Here is a 23,257-nt window from a genome sequence, read left to right as displayed (position 1 = left end):
TATGAATCTGCGGGTAGCAACAACCAGGCTGTAGGTTGTACACAGAAACACAAAAACACTATAAACATATCCCTGATAGTGAGAACAGGCGAGATCATTGGAGCCTCTCTTCCCTCCATCACAGACACCGATCACACCGGCTGCATCTGGAAAGCCACCAGCGTCGTAGAGGACCCCACACACCCCTCACACACACACTCTTCACCCTGCTGCCAAGAGATACTGGAGCATCCGGGCCAGACTGTGAAAGTTTGTTTCCCCCAAGCCGTCAAACTCCTCTTGTGTTGATTTTCTGTGACATGTAGCACCATGATCTTGGAGGAGCGCTGTCTCGCTTCACTGTGTACTGTACCACTGCACACGGTTGACAATAAAGCCACATGACTTGGTGCAAGTGAATCTTTATTTATTATTAGCCTCTAGAGGGAGACATTATTCAACCTTTCCATATGCCTGTTCCCCACGACAAACATGAGCATGTCCAGAAATGTCACAAATAAAGCGCAGCATTGCAAACACACAGTCAGATGTAAGAAGCACACCTCACTGAACGTCAGGCCCGAGCTTAGAAAAGGTTAGAATTTCAATTTTTTAACGTCTAAACGTTATTTCCAGTGTTCAGCTGCAGCGTGTTTCATCAGACGGTGGCACTGTAAGCTAACTACCTGTGGTCACCAACAAATGTTTCAAGTCAAATCAAAATAATTCATCAAAAAGAAGCATACTGAATCAGTGTGGATGAACCCAGCAGCAGATTTCAGCAGAACAGCCTCAGACGCTTCTTTGGTTAAAGGTTGTAAAAGTCAGTGTCGCACAACAATCAACAATCAAAAAACAAACAAACAGTGAAACGTCTTCCTGTTTTTCTTTTTATTTCTTTTTAGTTTCTAATGACATAATCACCACACAGATCAATACTAAGCGATCTTTAAAGCCACGTGTTGACACCTTAAACTTGAAGACAATGCAGTGTTTTAGGATTTTACAGTCAACAAAAATAAAATGTGTTAAAAAAAAGTCTATGGCAGATTCCGGTTTTGTGAAATCAGTAAAAAGAAAAAAGTGTTTTATGTAGAAAATTCTTAGTCTTACTCGTCAAAAGTACATCTGAGCACAGTTAAATTATAAAATCAAACCTTGTGATAAACACCCTCCCGTTCGTTGGCTGTGTAAACAAACCCAACACAAGCTCGCTCTGAATAAAAAACAGATAAGTTTCTGTGGAGTCCACAGACGTAGATGTGACGCGGCGGGTGAGATGTGGGAAATGGGTAAATTCAGTACCAGCGCCTGACAGCGCTTCAGTGTTTCCAGTGTGTCCTGACACAGACAGACAGGCTCTGCATGCTTGTGCATTCAGGTGACGAGGTGGCCGAGTGGTTAAGGCGATGGACTGCTAATCCATTGTGCTCTGCACGCATGGGTTCAAATCCCATCCTCGTCGAGCAGAGTTTTGGTTTTGTGGTGCTTTATACATACTGTTAAACCCAAAATCTAATATCTGCAAAACCTTCCACGTGCATTCTCAAAATGTTGTTCACTGAAATCCTTAAAACACTTCATTTAACCTTTTTCCACACCCGCTCCCACTATTTGGTCTTATGTGCTTTTATAACCCCCTCGCTCACACCCGTTCTCACTGGGGCCTTCCAGGACGGTTGAAAAACGGCTCAGTCTCTTCGGGCGTCACACCCGTCTCCCCGAAAAGGCTTCCAGTTGGTGCGGCTCCAATCAGCTTGGACGCTGAGCCCCGACGCCTCTGGATGATCACCAAAACCCCGATGATGAGCCAGAAGAAGAAGTTGATCCACACTGCCGTCTGAGAAGGAAACAACATGACACGCAAGATGTACTGGAGGCTCTTTTACCTAAATCTGAACACATATGCTATGCTAACTTTGACTACATCTCTTTATTCGTGGGTTTTTGTAGTGTTGCAGGACTCCAGTTCATAATAATGCTTCTTTATGTTAAGCATTACAGGAGCTAGTATGTGTGGACCATGTGACTCCAGCCAAAAGCATAAAATAAGTGAATGAAGTACCGACCTCGGCTTTATGTAGACTGCTGTAGAACCTCTCTCCATCAAGTGGGCTGGCCCATTTTTCAGACTGGGCTTTTTCACAACTTTGCACACAGAAAAACATTGAGCATTAGACAGTTTAAAAGAAATCCGGGGTTATGATTCAATTCATTTTGGATTTGTCTTATATGAATTTAGTCTTGATTATTGGTCACTGATTCTATGAACAAATAGAAAAACTGCAGGCAGTTTTGTCAGAGGAAGCAGTGGAAAGCTGCAGTTACATGACATCAAAGTAAGTGGAGCTCAAAACAAGCAATTAAAAACTAACAACACCATGCACGTCTTTGCTTCTCTTTTAAGTGCTCGCCCTTTCAGAGGATTACAGTGTAGCCAAGGATGAAAAACTGTGTGCTGATGACATTTTTAAAAGGAAAAAGGGCATCCTGAAAGACAGACAAAGGCCAAGAGTAAAATAACTAGATGGTTATAACTAAATCTACCTTCATATGGCTTCATATAGAGCTCTAAGAGAACGTGGGCGGGTGGGTAAAGTGAAGCTTTGGAAAGGAGAAAAAGGGGGAAAAAACAGAAAACACACAAAGTGACGCTCCCTAGCTTTCAAATGTTATTTTCATTTTCATATGCGAGTGTTGACGAAAGCGTTTGGTCCTGTGCCAGGTGTGGATGAGTGCAGGTGTCACCTGGTAGTGTTGGGGACGTTTTTCGTGACAGACGAGCAGAGCGTGTCGCGCCCGATCTTCAACATGCAGCCCGTGACGAGCAGGAAGAACAGGAAAACGCCGGAGACGGCAATAATCACGTTCATCCACACATTCTCCCTGTGAAGGAGGAGAAAAAACAAGCAGATAAGAGCGGGAGAACAGCACTGTGCTCTTTAAAGTGAGGCAAAACAGAAGAAGGATGTCAAACTACAAAATGCAAGCTAATGTGTGATTGTGTCGCCATGCCGTGGTATGGCACATGCATTTCTGCTTCTCTGTATCAGCTCTGCAGCTTATTCTGCTACATCGCTACAACTTTAAGTTCAGCTTCAGGAGCTACTTAAATGATGCCAGTTTAAACCTCTGACAAAAATTCAACTTTTTCTAAGTGTATTTGTAGCTTCTTTTGCTTATGTTGGCTACAGAGAACAATGTTTACATGCACACTTATTTTCCTGGGTAATCAATCAGTTTAAACTAAAGAAATCAGCCTAAAAGTGCACGCAGACATCTGTTAAATTCTGTCTACGAGATGCTTAAAATATCCTTTCTTGCAGCTGGCAAATCAAGCTCAAAAGAACGACACAATGACAGAGCAGGCCAGCATTTATGCAATATTTGAAGGAAAACACTGACGATTAAAATTGTTTTTAAACCCACACAAACACTGCAACTCTGTACTTTGTCGTGAAAAACACACACACAGCATGTGGTCACCTTTTGAGTTCCCCTTCGCTGCAGAAAGCGTACACCCAGTACACAGACAGAGAGAAACACACCACTGCCACCATGATTGATATGGCCGACACAAAGTAACACAAAGAGGAGGATGTGGACGACTGGACTCCGATGAGCTTGGACGTGGCATTATAGCTGACCGCTCCGTACAGCATACAGTGACCTCCGAAATTACCCTGAGTAAAAAAGAGAGACAGAGGTTGGGAGGGGGTCACTAAAAAGCTTGAGTTCCGCTTCACCACAATAAGCGCATCAACGGTTGCATCTGACGTCTATAAATGAGCAGCAGGGAGCCAAATTGGGCACGATAGGCGTCTGGGTCACATGATGAGCAAAGCATCGAGGTACAGTTAAAAACCTGCGCGCGCACACGCACGTTCACAATTTCACGTGCATATCACGCATTTCCGAGCGTCTGTTAAGCTAACACAACGAACAGTTGTTGACACACAACAATGCTCGTGTGACACTTCGCTAAAAGTTTGTGGTACATTTTTCGAGAAGTAACTTCTCCGATGTCTAGAGTCCAAAAACATTAAAAATATGGAGAAATTAGAGTTGAAATGCCGAAGGCAATGACAGAGTGGGCAGAACTGGACTGAAAGTGGAAGCGCGTGTCAGTTTTTTAATCCCTCGCGCTGCTTTTAATTACCGTGTAACTGCGCAGCTGTACGAAAACAATTATAGTAGCTTGAAAATATAAATCTGTAACACTGTATGCTGAATTATGTTTAAAGGATTTTTCTTCAAAAAATAAAATAAGAAGTTTGTTTCTTTTTTGCTAAACTTTCTGGGATAGACAAACGCACTACAAAGTAAGTCCACCCGGAAGAGGACGCGTACAACATGTAATATATGGAGCAGGTTAGTAAAACTTAGAAAAGTCACCTGGACGATGGTGACAGACGCTGCGGTAACAATCCCGCAGACAAAACAGCTGATGTAGAGACCCCACTCCAGCAACAGTAGCCCCGCTAACGCCATCATCCAGCAGCAGCTTAGTCCGCGTCTGCAGAGAAAAGAGCTGCCGTGAAGGTAGCAATAAAAAGGCAAACAACTTCCGGTTAGTTCCTTCACAATAAAATACCAAGCCTCCAGCAACCACGATTCGCAAATATTAAGAAGACAGTGAGTTGATTAAAAACATGGCAAGGCTAAGTAGTAAACGTGTCCGGGTTAATCAATAAAAAATACATGAAAATGTTTTCCATTAAGATTAACACGTGTCAGTTGTTTGTTTAAATAGACTGTACTCGTATTTAACCGCAGACTCCTAGAACATTGTGGAAAAAATGAATCAAGAAATAAAGAAATGTCTCATATATTTGTCACGACCTTGCCACACGTCTCAAAAACATGATTTAAAATGTTTTAAGCCTGACTTAACTTACCCGTGTGTTCTTCAGCTGGGTTATATTCTGGAGGTCAAACAGTTTGATTTCCGGTGATATTGTATCTTTTTTATTACCTTCACCCGCAGTCAAACAGTCCAAAGTGAAAATCGTACGTCCAAACTCTCTTCTCGATATTAGTTCGAGCAGCAATAGAAGCTTCCTCGGAGTGAATGCGTGAAAAACAGCTTACGTGGACACTGCTTGTCATACAGGCCCTAGATCGTTTCTCTTCGCTCAATCAGTTGGTTTCATCTGATGACCCAGAAAGATAAACTGAAAGTCTACAGCTAGATATATGTGTTAATTCACTCATGTTAACGCCTATATTTATGCAATAATTATTTTTATTATACGGAAGCAAATACTGCATGTTTGCATTGTCTCAAATATGTAGATGGTTCAAGTTAGTCAAAGTCTGAGCTTCTCGAGGGTTATGAGGTATGAAATGCTAGAGTTAGACACAGTGTGTGTTTGTGTGTGTGTGTTGCTTCCTTCCCAGAATGCTTAATGAAACCTTGTGACTTTGTGTCCTGTGACCATGTCATTTTTATAGGGTATATGTCAAACATTTTAAGCCTGTCAGATTCACCTCTGCACTAATAATAAGCTTACTAATTCCTGACACATAGCCAGTGTTACATCATTCAAGGCTGACTAGAAATAACTGTTTTCTGTAATAACACGCCACACAATTTCTAATGATATGATATGAATCAGCGCTGTTAGCTTTCATAGGAATTGTTTATGTGATTTACACCACTGGGTTACAAAAGTAAGTAGAAAAACAAATGGTATGTTGCAGAAGGTAATACAAGACAGAAGGTAATAAACTGATGAATGGATTGATAAATAGAAAGAAGTGAGGATTTTTCACAAATAGTTCTTAAATGTGGACAAAGAAAGTCTTGCAAAAATACCAAAATAATACTACTATGTTGAGAATGTAACTTCACTTAACTAGGTGACTGGACTCATTGTTGGGGAAAAAAAAAAAGTAGACATGCCAGTGTGAGTTTGTGTGTGTGTGTTGCTGTCTCAGGAGGCGAGACTAAGTGGTGGGCAGAGCCATCACAAAGTATTAGTGTCAGTGAGCATGTGAAGGTGTTTTTAGATTGAAGCCTTAATGCATGCTGGCACAAATGTTGGACCCCAAGACCCAAACACTAGAAAGCTTCCGTTTGTCTATGTGTGTATCCACAAATCATCACACAAGCCTTGTATCTCTTTAATTCATGATAAGTTTAAACATCAAAATTCACCAAAGTCTGAACGAGGCACAGATCTACAGTAAAGAATACACTATGTACAATATAAAATAGAGGGACATAAAAGATTACAACGCAAAACGGAAATGTAGGAAACATGCACTTGATAACACGTCACGGATAGGTCGAGGCTGTCGGTCGACATTTTCTTGAAGAGAAACCCATCTTTCCTCGAGATAAAAGTCATGATATAGAGCGGAGAGAGTGAAAGTTTCCCCCTTTTGGAAAACAAATGTTGATATATACTGTATATAATTATATATACTTATTGTGCAAGTGAACTATTTAGATTAGCAACACTTTAAAAAGAATTCAAAAACATACGTAAATATATCAGCAATAAGAGCACATCAAGGAAAGAACAAAACATTAATTATACTGTTTTAAATTCAATATAATGTCCCTCTTGAAAGAACAGCTGTTTTGATTTGACTGCATGTACAAAAGCTTGATAATAATTTAATACTGAACAGAGAGATGAGAGGCATACACAAGCAGCAGAAACAAAAAAAACCCAAAACCCACCGACCAGATCGTGCTGTGAAACAAGATCAACTTCATTTTGAAAATCTTAATCTTTTGAACTTCGGATGAAACGTGACGGTACGATGTTGTTGGAGAGAAAATAAAAATGAAAGATAAAATCCTGATGGAGAAGCCCACACACAAGGCAGCGTTAAAAGGTCATTTCATGATGAACGCCCCCTGAGGGAGGGCAGCCCTGAAATGTTTGAGTGTGATTGTTAAGTACTGTTTGTGCGAGATTGTTAATCATCGCACAGCAACATCGCTGCTTTATATTTAAAATGTTTAGCAGCGATTTTCCGAGTAGGAACACTGCTCATTAGTGATGAAGCCAGAGGAGCCGGTTACCTAATCGTAAAAGGTGATGCGCGTTCGGACTGTGTGTCAGAGCGAATCTGAAGCTTTGACTTTTCTGGTTTCCAGCAGTAAGAACAGCATTCTTGCTCAAATTTGGATGTAAAGGTTGTCATTTTTTTTTAATGAGACTTTAAAACGTTGTTTTAAACGTAAATATTATTTATGGCAGCATCCTAGAAAGTGGTTCTGGCCCTTAAACCAAACCAACCGGAGATAATTTATCTGAGCGTAACCGCACCTCCAGTTCTCTGTCTATATGTGACCCCCCCATTGCAACTACAAGCTGTTTGTTCTTGTTTTCTTCACTTCTCATTAGTACAGCGGGATTTGCCCGGCCCACGGGTCACTGTCAGTCCCCTCTGAGGCCTTCTCCAAACCACAGCCTCAATTCATCATCATTCAAGCCATGTTCCATTATCTACCAGAAATGGTGTCAAACCTAAAATGAGGATGTGGTCCCAGCTAATGAAACAGCAACTGAAAAATCAGCGGGGAAAGCAGTGCTGAATTTGAACCCTAACCCTCTTCAGTGAAACTGAAGCTTACGCCAACAACAGACCTGAAGCGTCTTATCATGTACGTTGGTGCTCTTGGAAACTGGAAGCTTTGCTATGTGACTGACTTTTGCGTCAATGTCCACACTAAAAAAAGAAAAGAGTCAATTTGTTCCCATGAACGTGAAGTTCAAAAATTGTATTTTGTGTCTATTTCACAAAACTACTGTGAGAGTGTGCTTTTAATAATAGCTTTAGATTTCATGCAAGCAGCTGGCTGCTGAAGAATGTTTGGAGAAGGAATTCCTGCTCTGTCCATTTTAATTCAATGGTATGGTCACGTTCCTTGATAAGTGCGGTCACAAGACTGCAGCACTGGGGGATTGCTGTTGAGCCTGTATACAAAACCTGCCTGTCAGTATGAGAAAGTGTATGTATTCCTCTGCAAGTCAGTCGAAATTCTGTAATAGTTCTAAATGATCTTTTGGATGGTTACATATCAGTTTGCGATGTCTGAAATGTACCAGTTTCTGAATGATTTATGCCTTGTTTTAGTCAAATTATGTCTGAGCATGCATTTGTGCACACGGACCAGATAAAAGCTGTGCAATCATTAGCCAACTGGACAACCTGGCAGCCTGAATGCATCTGGTAGAGGACTGTCAAGTTTACAGATAATTTTGTATATTCCTTTCTTCCAGCAGGGGTCGCTGTCTCTCCCCGTCCAAATGGCTGAGTAAAACTCTCTCAGAGCCACTTCAGACACCTCGATGAACCTCTCTGGAACCTGCACACAAAAATATGATGTCAAGGAGGAAATGTTTATTAGGAAGTCTTCTGGAAGAGAAAAATCCATTTTCGCTTTAGTTTAGTATCTGAATCTGTCAGTCACATATCTATCTACCTTATCTAAAGGGATTTAAAACTGAGAAACTTGTGTTTTTCAGAGAATGTGAGGTTTTGATTGTCTCTGTACTTTCTAAAAATCTCATAAGCGTTGTTGAGCAGTGAATAGTTTCACAGGAAGAACATTAGAATACCTGTTATTATAATGTGCATTCAGTGCACCCTCACAGGTGTTTTCACCCACTTTGGTAAAATACAGACTGTGACTTTGATTGTCTCTGATTCCACTGTTTGTCTGAACGCGTCTGTCAAAGCAGACAGCTTTATCACAGCACGTAGAGACTTCTCATTGATTATTGTTAATAAGTGGACCTATTCTTTCGCCGCTATGACGGAAAACACGTTAGAAGCGAACACGATCTATTCACAGCTGAACCGCACATAGCTTTAAGCCGAGCTGAGGCTCAATCAAATAATAAACTCACAAAAATTTGTGTAGGCGAGAGTGACTTTTCAGACTCGAGCAACCTTGTGACTTTGTTTTTACGATCACAGAGGTGATTCGGTTTTTCAGCGCTGCCTGAACGTTTCCCGGGATACATTGTAGCCATAGTAGTTTTCGCGTTCTCAATACCTTTTTAAATCCAATGACGTCTGACAAATAACAGATCACCTTGGGTGATAAAATTAATCATCATCTGTAGAATTGGAAACTAATGTGCGATGATTGTTTTATGATAGTGTGTGTCCTTCAGCAGGTCAGTGAGATATAACAGTGCTTCATTTTCTGTTTCCTTTTCATGCACAAACTCATACAAGTAAAATAATTTCTCTGCTCACTAAAGGTAATAGCACATTACACGAAATAATAACCCCAAGCTCCAGTGCTTTTCATTTCAGCGGTGTAGTATCTTTTTATTGTATATCTTCATCTTTATGCTATACATGATTTATTGAGGTTTATTTCCTCCTTAGACTTATCGTCTGCTCTGAGCTTACCAATTAATATCAGATCAGGACCTCATTCAGAGTCCAAGCAGCAGCCATATCTGGCACTTTATTGATCTCTGAAGGACAAAACAGCTTGAGTCTTGCCATCCTCACCTGGTTTGCACAAAGTGGGACTTTTATTTGATTTTCAATAAGAATGGCTCAGTACACGCATTAAATGTTTTTAAGAACTGTTTGCTCAAGAAGGTCAAACAGCTCAGATCAAATGATCTTAACTCAAAGGACCGCTGAGCTTAAGAAAATCAGCAACGGCTTGCGTTAGGCATGTATGTGAACCTTGAAAAGCATTCCAGATGACAATCTATAAAAGACATCAAAAACAGAGTGCAAGTTATCCTTCAATACATGACCCAAGACCGTGACACTGTAGACAGCACTTTAACTTGATTGGTATTTACTTTTAAACACAGGAGCACTGCATAAAGATCCATAATCCATTAGCGATGTACTTAGGGCTGAGGAGTATTCACATCCCCACCCAAGGACTGAGTCCAGTCGTACAACGGGTAGGCTGAAAGCTGCAACTAGAGCGTCTCCTCACCTGGTAGATGTTGCTTTTATTGTAGTGCATGTTCAGTATGCGGTAAAGCTCCGTATCACGTCCCACTCGCAGCTGACTCTCTCGGCTAATACGAGGCGCACCATCCCTGTGTTACAGAGACAAACAAACTCATTTAAATACACTCACAATAAAAAACAGATAAGAGAACCATGTATAATTTACATAAATGATATTCAGCTTCAGTTTGTTTCTGACTTTTTGCAGTCATGTTTTATGCCCATTGCTATTTGTTTTACTCGCTACCATCATGAGTTCACATCAACATGGCCACAGTGTCTAAACACCTGAGCACTCGCAGAAAAAAAAAATCTATATTTTTATCAATAAGCCTTTCCGACCTCTTAAATCAAGCGATATAAAAAATGCAGACATCTATTTCTCAGCTGCAATGGTTCGTTTGATTATAGCAGAACTGAATATCTGTCATGGAGGAAACCATGATGCTTCATGCGGTTCCAAAGTCAATCATGCGATGTGTGATTCTCTATTTCTAAAAAAGTTATATATGATGTCTGATGTATAAATCAGACTTTACTTCAGCTCGTCTAACAGGGGCAACATGTTCACACTCATAAGGCTCACTGAAACAATGAAAGTACTGCGAATAAAATGAGTTTAACATGAACCAGTGCCAACCCAAACCGACCGGGTGAGAGCCTCGCGGACAGCCTGGCGTGCAAAGCGCTCCATCTGGATGTAGAAGAACTCTCTGAAGTTACTGAACCATTTAATCATCTGGGAGGTCACACAGCGATTAAACTAGACCATGGATGACAGGAGAGGAAGTGAGCAGGTGAGGACAGCAAGAGAACAGTGCTTTTTTAAACACTTACAATGATATGCTAAATTAACCTGACTTGAGCTAACTTAATTGCACTTTGTTTGTTATGTCAAATTACATTCAAAAGACATTGTATGCCCCCCCCCTTTCCCCACCCCTTAGTGGTCATTAAAGTAAATGACCTAATCTAAGGTTTTCTGTTGACACAGACTCCAAGAGGAGAAATAATCTCTGCAACTCCACACTGTTTATGCTTCTAAATCACTGTAAACTTGCAGATTGTATCAGATAATACCACCTTATTAAGAGATACCCTGTAATAATAATTTATCGCAGCATATGCATTTTTAAGTGCAGCATGGATGTGAATTAAAATAGCATTTGTTTTATTCATTGAAACATTTTACTCATATGGAGAAGTAGTTGTAACCAGTAGGTTAGTTAATATTATCATTACGTCAGTAAATGGGGTATCTGCAATCTAACTTCCAGTCTTTTGGAACTTGATTGAAATATGGAAACAAAAACGTCTGGGATGCTGTCGGCAATATGTGACAGTTTTGGCGTTTGCGCATGGCCGGTTAGCTCAGTTGGTTAGAGCGTGGTGCTAATAACGCCAAGGTCGCGGGTTCGACCCCCGTACGGGCCATGTACGTTTTCAAGCAGTTGAGCACCTTTAAACAACTGATTTTCGCTTTATTTGCAGAAGAAAATCTCATTAAAATGAAATGAAAAACACCTTGAGCTTTGAGACCCGACGTGTCCAACAGTGACATCAGCTTTTTAACTTATCCACAAAATTTCCAAAAATAACTCGTGAGCTGTGCAGCTCTGGCCGTGCTCCACTAACATCCACTGCGACATGGCCGGTTAGCTCAGTTGGTTAGAGCGTGGTGCTAATAACGCCAAGGTCGCGGGTTCGATCCCCGTACGGGCCAGTTCCGGATTTTATGAAGCACCAACCACTACATACGTATAATACACATGTTAGCGCTTGGACATTTTTTCAGAGTAAATATTATATCTACTGCATCTATACTGATATAATACATCAAATCAAACCACAGCAATATGGGTACATTGGCTACAAGATTCAAGCACTTTTATATACATGTTACACCATCAGTAGTGAGCAGTTTTTTTTTTACTTTGTGTCTCTGTATTATCACTGAAGATTTTATTATATCTGAATACTTGGAGTGCACAAATGTCCTGGTTTCCCCCAGTATATCACTGGTTATTAGGTGATTTAAGTGATGGCCTTACAATAATTGCAGTCTTACAGTCAATTTAAATTTTTTTAGAAGATTGTTCAAACTGTATTTGTTTAGGCTACAGTATGTCTCAAAAGTCATTCAAGGACTACTCATTTCCTTGAAACTCCTAAAAGACCTCACAACTATAACACAACTGAACTTATGTAGTAATGAAAGATTTGAATAAATTCAAGATTCTTCGAAGCAGCAGCATTTGAATACTTTTGGGGGATTCGTGTTATCTGAAGCAGCGCTGCATCATTTCAAATCAAGACCTTAAAGATGTGCCTCATTGTCTTGTTAAAAGAAAACAATGTAGCTACGAAGTGCAAAACAAACACTCGTTAAGTGCTGTCTTCAATTATAAATGAATTGCTAACAGCGTAATCTGAAAACCCCACGTGGTAGCAACCGCACGCACACATCATCTATTCATCTTAGACAAAGGAATTGAGGTTGGAACCCACCACTATCAAATTTGGACTCACCAGACCACAGCCCAGATATCCACTAGTCTAATGCTCATCCTTTGTTATACTTACTTAATACTAAATTGTAAAAAAAAATTAAGAAGTACAAAATTCTTTCAGCAATTTGACCCAAACGCCTGATAATTTCCTCAAAACAGCTAATCTTAAGATTCTAGGAAGCAGTGTGGTGGGCACTAATTTTAGGGCTGTTAACTGGAGATTTCAGAAGCTTTTAAGTCTCTGCAGCAGTAATAACTTCTGGTCCTTCTTCCCTCAGTTGTAAACACCACGCCTGTTCGAAGAAACCTTTAAAGTCTTTGTAATATATGGACTCACATTCATGTCTTAAAGAAATGCTGGACAGTCAATTCTCCTTCCTTAGTCATAATATCCAATACTACAGCAGCCAAACTGGCCTAATTGGCATTTCATAGCTGTGACGTCGTCCGTATTGTTTCAACAATGTAGAAAAACCTTCAGTGAGCAGGCGTGTAAAACGCAGTGGCTGATATACTGCCGTGTGACTTTGAGGTGTGTTAAAAAATAATCACTTTGAAGTGAAATTGTCGTTCCAGCACTGAGCTGGTGTACACACACCTTGACATCAGGGAAATATGTCTTGAGCGTGTTGGAGCTGGGATAGCGAGTGTAGAAGAACATGAGCTTGGCTTTCTTCAGATGGCAGGGTGACAAGCCCTCCTGGGTGTACATATGAGGTGAGTTAAGGAGATACATGCTTAAACACACACACACACACACACACACACACACACACACACACACAAACCAACACAGCTCTCATCCTCATTCTTTCAAGCACACTGACAAAAGGATATCCCCCCAGCAGTCAGGTAGAGCTCTCCTCCATCCATCCCTCCTCCTCGCATGCCCCCATCTCCCCTCATCACTCGCTCCCTCTCTCTCCCCCCGTGCGTGTGGCGTGCAAGCGACGGGTCCAGGTGGCCGAGCAAGGGGAGCGGGGGGAAGGAGGGGTGAGACGATGGGTGGGAAGAGAACTCCAAGAAAGGGTCAGAGTTCAGGTAGTCTTTGCGGGATGACGGGAGGTGGGGGAGCTGAGGGTGGTGGAGTGAGCGGGAGAAAAGCTGCTGCATTGAGTAGTGGAGCAAGGGGAGAGGGAGAGGAGGGGGCGGAGGCGGGGGAGGAGGGGGAGGCGCAGGGAAAGAAGAGGAGGAAGAGGAGGAGGAGGTTGAAGACGGGTGGAAAGAGGAGGAGGAGGAGGGATCCTTGGGCTGAGAGGCTGGAGGCAAGAGGGGAGGGTGAGAAAGGGGAGGAGGACGAGGCAAAGAAGGGTGGTGCAGGGAGAGGTTTGGGTGAGAGGGATTGAGGTGAGTGGGGAGAGGTGGGCCAAGGAGTGGGTAGGCCTTTCGCGTGTCAGGTGACCTTTGAAGAGTCAGTGGCATCGCTAAATCGGACGGTTCAGTCCGACGGGGTGGTCGCGGGGGCAGGGCGCTCCCGTTGCTCATCTTGTGGAGCTGCTTCTCTCTTTCTCCGTCCTGCCCTCTTGTTTTGTCCTCCTTATCGCTCATTGTTTCTTCTCTTCTTCCTCTCGTTAACAGCCCCATCCACACTGCCTTCTCCTTCCCTCCGTCGCTTCCCGGATCAGATGGGAGAAAAGAGATGGCAGCGGGAGGAGAGGAAGGAGCGAAATCGGTCATCTCGGTGTAAAGGCGGAGAACTCGGTCGATGACCCGGGCCACAGCGCTGCCCAACTCCAGCTTCAGCGCCGCGGCAAACTTCTGCCCTCCCTCCTCACTCTCGTCATCTATCCCGCCATCCCAGTCTCCTCTGACCAAACCTCCGCAGTCCAGCCACAACCCCGATCCCTCCATCACACCCTCCAAGTGCAACCCTCCTCCTCCTCTTCCTCTCTCCATCCTTCTTTCTCGGTCTTTTTGCAGCTCCTCTTTCCGTTTGTGGAAGCTGTCGAAAGGGGACTCGGAAAGCAGGGAAAATGATTCCTTTTCCATCTCTCCGCCATCAGTGTCTTCCTCATCGTACATCCCTTCTGTCATGTCCTCCTCCTCTATTAGCCCTACATCCTCTTCTCTCCCATCAACTCCACCGCTGCTTCCGTTTCTGCGCTTCCTTTTCTTCTCATCCTCGGCCATGTGCTTTTCCCCAAAAGCTCTCCACACTTTCTCCTGCAAAGCCTGCAGTCTCTCCCTTGCCTCCTCCAGCTGTTCTTTCAGCTCTTCCCTTTCCCTTCTCCTCTCTTCCCTCCCTCCTTGTTTGCCTCCCTCATCGGCCTCTCCATCCCTCTGTCGGTTCTCCAGCTTCATCCTCTTCACTTTCAGGATGTCTTGATTCCATTCGACTGCGAGAGCCGCGTCATTGTGCCTCTTCTTAACCCCGAGCAAGTCGTCCTTTCCCTCTATCGCCCCCTCATCTCCCCCTTCCATTCTTTGCTCCAAGTGTCCATCCCTCTCTCCTTCATCTTCCTCCACATTTCTGTCCTCCAGGTGTCTGTGTGTGCTCAGGCTTGTGTTCAGCAGCCCTCCGATCCTCCTGGGGCCTCCACCCGGCTGGAGGAGATGGTGGATCAGTGGAAAGCCGGGGGGTCTAAAGGCAGGAGTAAGGCGGCCAGCATTAGGCTGAGGATGGATTCCAGCAAGATCTGTGGAGTTGAGAGTTGGAGCAAATGTATGTATCTGGGGAGCAGAATCATCAAAAAGATCTGTGGGTGAATCCATGGCTGTAGAGAGGCAGAAGGGACACAAAGAGACACAATAAGGATTATAATTGCTGCATTTGTGATATTTTGAGTAGTAGCAAGTGTTTTGCAGCCAAATGAAGTTACATACATGAGGTTAAATTTCATACCAATAATTAAGATGACCATAGGTTTGTGTGTAGTGCTCAAAGTGCTACATGCTTTAGTATTTAATTTAATATTTAAAGCTCAAAACAGAAAAGAAACAGTTTTTAATCAGAGTACAGCATTAAATCAGTCAACCTTATTGGATAATGATATTGATTATAGTGGAAATAATAAGATAACCAGCAAAACCAAATCCAGGAGACAGGTAGTTACTCTAGAAGAGCTGGACAGTGCCCTAGAAGGTCTTTAACCCATCTGCAGGACCGGTATCTGCTCCTTTGTGCAAGGAGGAAAAAGATGAGGACTATGAGTACTGCAAGAACTACAAAATGACCTCCAGCAGGCCACTGGTGTGAATCTCTCTGACCACACAATCAGAAACAGACATCACGAGGGTGACCTGAGGGCCTGACATCCTGTAGTGGGCCCTGTGCTCGCTGCCTGGCAGCTTGGAGCTCAATCGTCATTTCCTATAGAATACCAGAATTAGCAGGGCGCCCTGTGGTTTTCACAGATGAGAGCAGATTCACCCTGAGTGTAGGTGATAGATGTGAAAGGGTCTGAAAAGCCGTGGGGAACATTATACTGCCTGTAACATCATTCAGCATGACGAGTTTGGTGGTGGGTCAGTGATGATCTGGGGAGGCATATCAATGGAGGGATGCAAAGACCTCTGCAGGCTAGGCAACAGCACCCTGACTGCCATTGGGCATGGGGATAAATCCCACAAGCACATGGGGGCCATACAAATGAATTCAGTACTCCGTAGGTTGATCATTTTCACTTACGTCAAACATGGCATCATTCATTTCTAACACATTACCCAGTCGATAACAGTATAGGTATACAGCATGATTGTTTTTGAGCAGTGTACAATTGTGCTGGCGGGGTGTGGTTTCTGGGCTCAGTCACAAGAGGGAGAGTTGAAGCAGTGTGTTTGGGGGAGTAGTGTCTGATGAAGAGAGCAGCAAACCTGTTGGGCATGTCTAATTAACCTCTCCTCTGACAGTAATTGTGGGGCCGGAGACGAGAAAACACAAAACTGTTAGCAGTGAACCCGAGAGGCACACAGAGAGCCAAAGATCGAGTATAAAAAGTGTGTGAATAAAACCGTGTATAAAACACACCTTTCTCGCCCGTCCTTACTGGGGACCCTGTCACCAAAATTTTTACTGTATAAAGAAGAAACAGGTCTTACTAAAAAGGTTTGTAGGGCTTTTTTATGTGGATTATCTGCTCTGGTTGCTTTTCATTTTTTTCCAATGTCATTTTTAGTTCCATTCAATTGTAGCACACTGCAGTAAGGGCAAAAATCTCAGAGGCTGTTTTGGTTGCATAAATATCTGCTAGATAGCAAATGTTTCTGTTTATCTGTGACTACACTTGGTTGACAGTGAATGAGTGCCCATCGCAACAATATGGCTGGAACGTTACCTGGACAGCAAAACAGGTCACTGGTCTATTGCAGGACACAATCACTTTCACTTTAATAGCAAAAAGAAACAACTCCAATGTATTTGTATAGAGCTAAACGTTCATTGTGGCAGTGTTAAAGAGAGTACATTTAGCTAGAAAGCACAGAAAAGATCAGTTTCATCAGTGAGGGAAGCGACATCCTGTGGCACCAACTAAGACCTAATGGAAGGGTTAACATCTGGCTCATGATCTTTGTCACATATCGCCCTCCTCTCTTCAGGCTGTCCTTCCTGTTGTGCTTGAACGTGTGTTGTCTTAGACAGTGCAAGTATCAAAGAAGACTATATGTGAGAAAACTGAGGAAGATAAATGCACATAGATGTGGATCACGCACAATAACAGAAGTTTGGAAAAAAAATACAAAACACTGTATGGTGGAAAATTTAGGTGCTTATTACACTCCCAGGCTAATGCTATATGGCTTGCCTAGAATTCCTGGAAAAGGTTGTAAAGCAGAGACCAGTGAATGCCAGGCTTATAAACGACAGTACATCTCACTGTTTAATCAAGATCAAAAACACACATCCCAGTTCCTATTTTATATCACTGTGTAACCTCATTTCTGCCCCGATACCCCTTTTCCTTCCTCTCCATTCCTCTCTCATCCTCTCTTCCTCCTCTCTCTGTTATCAGTTCAGGCAGCTTGTTAAGCACTGTTTGATCAGAGTGTTTACCGTCAAACACACACATGAACACACAGACACACACACACACTTTTGCACAAAAGCAAAAGAGGCTTGAGAGAGGGCTAACAATGGTCAATGGTCCTTGTGGAGTGAAATAGAGTGAGAGCAGCATGTACGTAGTGTGTGTGCATATGCAAGTGTGTGTGTGTGTGTGTGCATGTGTGTGTCTGTGTGCCTACGTGTGCATGAGCAGTAGTCCTACTTAGCTTTGATAACACCGCTAATCCACTTCAGATGGATACACTACAGCTCACTGAACAGATGTAAGGACAGGACAGATGTAAGGACTGACAGAGGTACAGGAAAATACAGAAAATATGAACACACACACAAGGATGCACAAACACACACATCACAAAAAACAATAGCTAGACAAAACAGATAGATAGATAGATAGATAGATAGATAGATAGATAGATAGATAGATAGATAGATAGATAGATAGATAGATAGATAGATAGATAGATAGATGGTGAAACATGAAGAGAATAATCCTCCTATAAATAGCTAAATATCAATTATTCAAATGCCCTCTCCTCTCTACTATAATACAGCCCAGATGGCAAGCCAACCAATGGGCTTATAACAGGGACAGATTAGCTTTTCAAAGCCAGTGCAAGCTGCACAAAATATGAGCAATGACTATGAAAGCCATTAACCACTAGATTAGGCTTAAGAATGGTGCTCTTGGACTGCCGGAGCTGTCACTGGGTAGACTGACAAGAGCGAAAACACACATGAAACAAAGCACAGATAACGCACTGGTATTATATGATCCATTTAAGTATGTTATATTGGAAAATTACATTCAAAAAGTTCATTTTCTAACATTGGAAAATAATAACATATTGGTTACTAAAATGTTCCTAATACTGGGTTGCAACCATACTTGTCGAATGAAATTTCTTTTAATTAGCGTATTTTTAAGCAGAGCTGGATAAATGTAACTCATAACTATGGATTTATAACATACACAATCAAAAATATTAGCTAAGGACTTTTTTATGTTATAAATTATTTGGGTCAGTCATTTTTCGGGGCCATTTCTTTCCCCCGTTCACATAGGTAATTATATCACTTTGAATAATTAATAGAGTGTTTAAAGCCTCCGCGTGGCAACATCTGCTTTGGCGATTCTGACGCACGAGCGGTCAGTTTGTGCGGGTGCGCGCGCGCGCGTTGTGCGTCCTGTGACTAATTGGCAGCGGCGGACTAATGTCGCAGTATGAAAGAAAATATAAACAGAGCGAGATAGAGGCGAGCAGCTCGAGCAGACGCTGACCTTCGTAGCTCTTTAAACGCCGTAAAATGTCAAATATGTAAGGCAGAGGTTTGAAGTTTAAAATGAACTTACTCTCAGTCACAGAGAAGAGCTCCAGCGGTTCCCCGAAGCCTTCCAACCCCAACGGCCGTTTCTGTGCGCTCTGTCTCGGTTGGTTGTCTCCTGCTGTCACCGGACGGGCCTTGGACATCGGTGCGGGCAGACAGGAACCAGTCAGCAGGAGGATTCCTGCTTTTTCCCGCTTCCCTCTTCTCTGGATTTGTTCCGTAACTCTCTCAGTTTTCCCTCACTCGTCAAACGCCTCCTCTTTACTCTAGTTGTGTCACTGTGCAGGTTTTTCCTCCCTCGCCAATCCATCTATCTCTGGCTGGCATCAACCTCACGCGCTGCACCCGGTGTGGAGTGGCGCGCGGTGGGCGGGCAAGCGGGCTCGAGAGCTGTCCACTTGACAGTCCGGTCCCTCCCATGTTGGCAAGACCCCCAGTATGCACACACATACACACACACATACACGCACTGTGCTGTATTAAATCGTCGCTTCATTTGAAATTAATTGGCTTTTATATAATTCACGTAGCAGTTTGTGACAGAAGGCTACTTATCCACAGACGAGCCCATAAACATGTTAAGGGGAAATTACTCTGACCAAAAACCGAGAAGCATTTTTTCAGTTTGTGTTACAGTAGTGATGCCACAGACCTTCAGCAGCACATTCTCTGCACTGCGAAGGTTTTATTTACCGCCGACTGTCACCCGGTCAGTCATTAACAGTTTTATCTGACCACAGGAATCTGTCTGTGAGATCCAGCACCCCTGAGCATAAAGACAAACACAGCAGAGTATCTAAAGACTCTCTGTCTAAATGCATTCATTTTTAACATGTGGCAGCTTTAATCCGATTTTACACAAATTATGTGAATTTAACAGTGTAAATGTGGATTTATAGGATGCCTTTAAAATGCATAGGTATAATATTTGGAAGCAGCAGTGCAAAGGTACCCATGTTCAGTGGACCATAATGGTCTGTTTTTTTTTACAGATGTCCTTGCTCTACTTCAGCTTGCCTGCTTTAATTACACAGACACCCTGATAGCAGGGAAACATTTTGCTTTAACTTCAGCAGCACTTAGTAACCTGTTGCTGGGAATGTCACCCACCCAAACCCACCACTAAACTGTTCGCAGGCTCTCCCAATGAGACCAGGGTCCGCTTTCAAACTGCAAATTTTTTGTGTTAATTTTGTATTTTTTCTTTTCACGGATCACCTAAATCACAACCCCCCCCCCCCCCCCCCCCCTTACCCCAACACCTCTGCCTCATCCCATCTCTTCCTTTCTCTACTTCTGATTAAAACTGGTTATGCACTGAGTGAAAGGTCGCAGTTGTTATGGAAACAAGGCTTGTAACAAAAGCTGGACACATGGGTGCAGAGGGAGAGAAAGAGGGGAGAAAGATGGAGAGAAAAAGAGGGAGACATATCTGAATAAACATAAACGCGCAGAGAGGAGGAGAGGGCAGGAAAGAGAGGTAGGGAGAGGTCTGAATAAATAAAAACATATGCAGAGGGAGGAGGAACGAGAGATGGCGAGGTCATGAAATAATGGCTCCATCTGCAATAATAAATAACAAAAGATAATGCTGGGTTTTTGTCATTCTAGGAAGGCGTTTGAGGAACAAAGGTGTGTGTGTGTGTGTGTGTGTGTGTGTGTGTGTGCTGTGAATGTGCGACCGTGTGTGTGTGTGTGTTTGGACAGAGTGGGAGAATGCAATTGATAGATAATACATGGATCTGGTGCACAAGCTGGAGAATACTAAAAAGCACAAATTGTTCACAGAAAAGCGTACCAAAAAGCCTAAAATTGTGTGTCTGTCTGTGTGTGAGTGCCTGAACGTCATCTCTCTGAGGGCTCATATTATGTTAACCACTTAGACTAACATCAAACACTCTCTCTCACTCTCTCTTACACACACACACACACACACACACACACACACACACACACACACTCTGGTAGGAGCGTGAAGGTGCCAGCCATATAAATAGGATATCCCAGAGCGAGAGATAAAAAGGAGAAGAGATTGACAGAGAGAGAGGGATAGAGATTATATATTCAAAGGGGAGAAAGAAAGTGGTGAAAAAAAGGATGGTGGGGGGGAAAGAGTGAGAGAAACGGAGAGGGCAAGAGCAGGAGGGGGTGAGGATAGATAGATACGAAAAGATCAATAAATGGCATAAAGTGTATGTTCATTGATTTAGTCGGAGTGAAAGAGTGATGGCGGGGAGAGATGAAATTAGAGGACAGAAAATGCTGGGAGCAGAGAGGAGGGCAGCGAGTGGGTGGTGAAGGGAGAAATAGATATAAAAATCTAATTAAAGTTGCATTAATCGATACTTTCATGTCAACAGTGGGTCAGATGAGTATTTTCAGCGCAAGAGAAAACCAATCATAGTGACAAAGTAGCAGAAAATGATCACCCAACGCTGCGGCTGCACATCCATTCATTCACTATCTATCTATCTATCTATCTATCTATCTATCTATCTATCTATCTATCTATCTATCTATCTATCTATCTATCTATCTATCTATCTATCTATCTATCTATCTATCTATCTATCTATCTATCTATCTATCTATCTATCTATCTATCTATCTTGGCGACAGTAGGAAAGAAAAACTCCCTTTTAACAGGTGGGTCAGCAGATATTGCAGAACTCAATATCACTCCTTCTTCACCTTTAAAAAGCCTCAAGGTGCAAATTGGATCATTCTCCTGTTAATAACATCAGACAGTGTTCCAGCTAACTGGCTGGTAACTCCACTGAATGCACTGACAGCAAAGGTAACACTGGGACTTTGTTTCCTGCAGGGCTGTCCTCATGAGAGACGTTTCATTGTAGCCTTTGATGGTTTTCGGTGCTGCGGTGTGTGTGCGACATGCTTTAAAGTCTGATCGTGTCACTGGGTTGCTTGGTTTTCATAAATTACACCTATTTCTGAAGTAAGCACACATACTAGACTGAATCCTACATTTCCCATAATGCAACTCAATGACATATTTCAATTAAACCCTTCCTGGACGTCCATGCCTTCTTTGCAGTCTGAAGGCAGGCTTTTGGCTCCCCTTGGCTTCTTGGAAACAGAAACAGTTATCACCGGGTGTTATGAGATTCATCAGGATGAAGAAAACTGAATTTTCTGTCTAAAATTGGTGGAGTTGTGCTCAAATGTTGAAACTCTTCCTGCATGCTTTTAGTGATACGCTTTGTCTGACGTTCAGGCTCTGGGTCAAATTGAAAGAGACACAGAGAGGCTGTTAACATATGTCAAGACAGGCAGAAACAGAGAGACAGGCAGGCTGGAAAGGGTGAGAGTGAAGCAGACAGACAGAAAGAGAACAAATGGTTGTGCGTGCATGTGTGTGTGTGAGAGAGAGGGAGACAGAGAGAGGAGAGGGAGAACGAGAGGCAGAAGTGTACTCAAATAGCTTAGGGCAAGGTGACAGAGAGAAACGAATGGACAGAAGAATAACAAGCTCACAGAGGGGGGTTAGTGTGTATGTGTGTGTTAGGGAACAAGAGAGAAAAAGGAAGACACAGAGGGCGGAAGGGAAGCGCAATAGAGGAAGTTGAGAGAGCAAAAATAAAAACAGTCAGAGAAAGTGTGTGTGCGTCGTGTGTGTGTGTGTGTGTGTGTGTGTGTATAGACACCCAAAGGTGTCACAGTGTGCAGTTTGGCTTGATGATGACCCACTGGGCATGTAGGTCATAACGGTTTGTCTCTCAGAGGCATGACTGTATGCCTGCATGCATCCATTAGTGTGAGCCAGTGCGAGAGAGTGTGTGTAAATAGAAACTCGGCAGACGCGCACACACATGCAAAGTGGGTCTCTTAGAGTGCGCTTAAGAGTGTGTTTGGTCAGGGGTTGGAGAAGCAGTTTTTCTAGTCGCCAGGACTCAAAAAGATACTTAAACATACACACTCATGTCACCCACACATGCTGCAAATCCAGAATGGGTACACACACGCATAGCTGCCCTTTATGTCATACATGCACACGTAATGTACCATGCATGGCACTAAATTATGCACAAATACACACAGGCGCACACCGACACACACATCTCTTTCTTTTGATCTCTCGTGATAACGCACACACACGCACAGGGGGAAGCTATTATGCTCTCAGGCTGGAGTGTTTTGATGGTATAATTGCAGTGACCAGTGAGGAGAAAGAGACGGAGTGAGGGATGGGGATGGAGGGAGAGAGAGAGAGAAAAAAAGAGGAGAGTGCTGACACTCTCAGCATGCTAATGTTGTGAGGCTCTACCCCCCCTGTGATTTCAAACCTCCCACCCTCCCTCCATCTCTTTGTCTCTCCATCTTCCTATCTCACATCCTCTACATTTCACAGGTGGAGCACTAGAACGAGGGGGAGATGGAGAGAAAGGTAGAGAGGTGGAGAGATGAGAGGAAAAGAGGGATGTATAACAGGATGGAGCAATGTTATCTCTTGCTTTCTCTC

General features: G+C 42.9%; 2 protein-coding genes and 3 non-coding genes across 6 annotated transcripts; 3 read left to right on the top strand and 2 right to left on the bottom strand.

Moving 5' to 3' along the window:
- Positions 1-859: 859 nt before the first annotated feature.
- On the bottom strand, positions 860-5,296 carry tmem179ba (transmembrane protein 179Ba). Of its 2 annotated transcripts, none has more exons than XM_085267204.1 (6): positions 4,878-5,296; positions 4,375-4,510; positions 3,466-3,662; positions 2,728-2,865; positions 2,049-2,127; positions 860-1,819 (listed from the first exon to the last, which is right to left on the bottom strand). In XM_085267204.1, the coding sequence occupies exons 2-6, from the start codon at positions 4,471-4,473 to the stop codon at positions 1,637-1,639; spliced, it is 696 nt and encodes a 231-aa protein (XP_085123330.1). In that variant the 5' UTR covers positions 4,474-4,510; positions 4,878-5,296; the 3' UTR covers positions 860-1,636. The 2 variants fall into 2 exon arrangements, with proteins under 2 accessions (XP_085123330.1, XP_085123331.1); XM_085267205.1 differs by having other exon boundaries at positions 4,375-4,495.
- On the top strand, positions 1,363-1,444 carry trnas-gcu (transfer RNA serine (anticodon GCU)). Its single transcript has one exon. It is a non-coding gene; the product is annotated as a tRNA-Ser (tRNA).
- Positions 5,297-6,091: 795 nt separating the features above from the next.
- prox3 (prospero homeobox 3) lies at positions 6,092-19,128 on the bottom strand. The gene is made up of 6 exons (XM_085267203.1): positions 18,803-19,128; positions 13,284-15,160; positions 13,045-13,152; positions 10,587-10,699; positions 9,920-10,025; positions 6,092-8,308 (listed from the first exon to the last, which is right to left on the bottom strand). Exons 1-6 carry the CDS (start codon positions 18,918-18,920, stop codon positions 8,135-8,137), a joined length of 2,496 nt encoding a protein of 831 aa, XP_085123329.1. The 5' UTR covers positions 18,921-19,128; the 3' UTR covers positions 6,092-8,134.
- On the top strand, positions 11,297-11,370 carry trnai-aau (transfer RNA isoleucine (anticodon AAU)). Its single transcript has one exon. It is a non-coding gene; the product is annotated as a tRNA-Ile (tRNA).
- Positions 11,586-11,659, top strand: trnai-aau (transfer RNA isoleucine (anticodon AAU)). The gene has a single exon. It is a non-coding gene; the product is annotated as a tRNA-Ile (tRNA).
- Positions 19,129-23,257: the final 4,129 nt, after the last annotated feature.

The sequence above is a fragment of the Mchenga conophoros genome, linkage group LG3 (genome assembly GCF_057382185.1).
Source record: "Mchenga conophoros isolate Kocher_MC1m ecotype Shallow Benthic linkage group LG3, M_conophoros_male_GT1.1, whole genome shotgun sequence".
Classification (NCBI taxonomy): Eukaryota; Metazoa; Chordata; class Actinopteri; order Cichliformes; family Cichlidae; genus Mchenga; species Mchenga conophoros.
The sequence above is the reverse complement of the archived record's forward strand: the minus strand, read 5'-3'. Positions and strand labels throughout refer to the sequence as shown.

Bases quoted from the DNA above. Each gene is read 5' to 3' on its own strand.
- prox3 (XM_085267203.1), bottom strand. From the start codon at position 18,920: ATGTCCAAGGCCCGTCCGGTGACAGCAGGAGACAACCAACCGAGACAG. The intron at 15,161-18,802 runs GTAAGTTCATTT...GCCTCTCTACAG, and splicing joins GCTCTTCTCTGTGACTGAGA to CCATGGATTCACCCACAGAT. The intron at 13,153-13,283 runs ATATCCTTTTGT...CCTCATATGTAC, and splicing joins TCTACCTGACTGCTGGGGGG to ACCCAGGAGGGCTTGTCACC.
- tmem179ba (XM_085267204.1), bottom strand. From the start codon at position 4,473: ATGATGGCGTTAGCGGGGCTACTGTTGCTGGAGTGGGGTCTCTACATC. The intron at 3,663-4,374 runs GTGACTTTTCTA...TTTTTTACTCAG, and splicing joins CGTCTGTCACCATCGTCCAG to GGTAATTTCGGAGGTCACTG. The intron at 1,820-2,048 runs GTCGGTACTTCA...TTTCCTTCTCAG, and splicing joins GCAGTCTACATAAAGCCGAG to ACGGCAGTGTGGATCAACTT.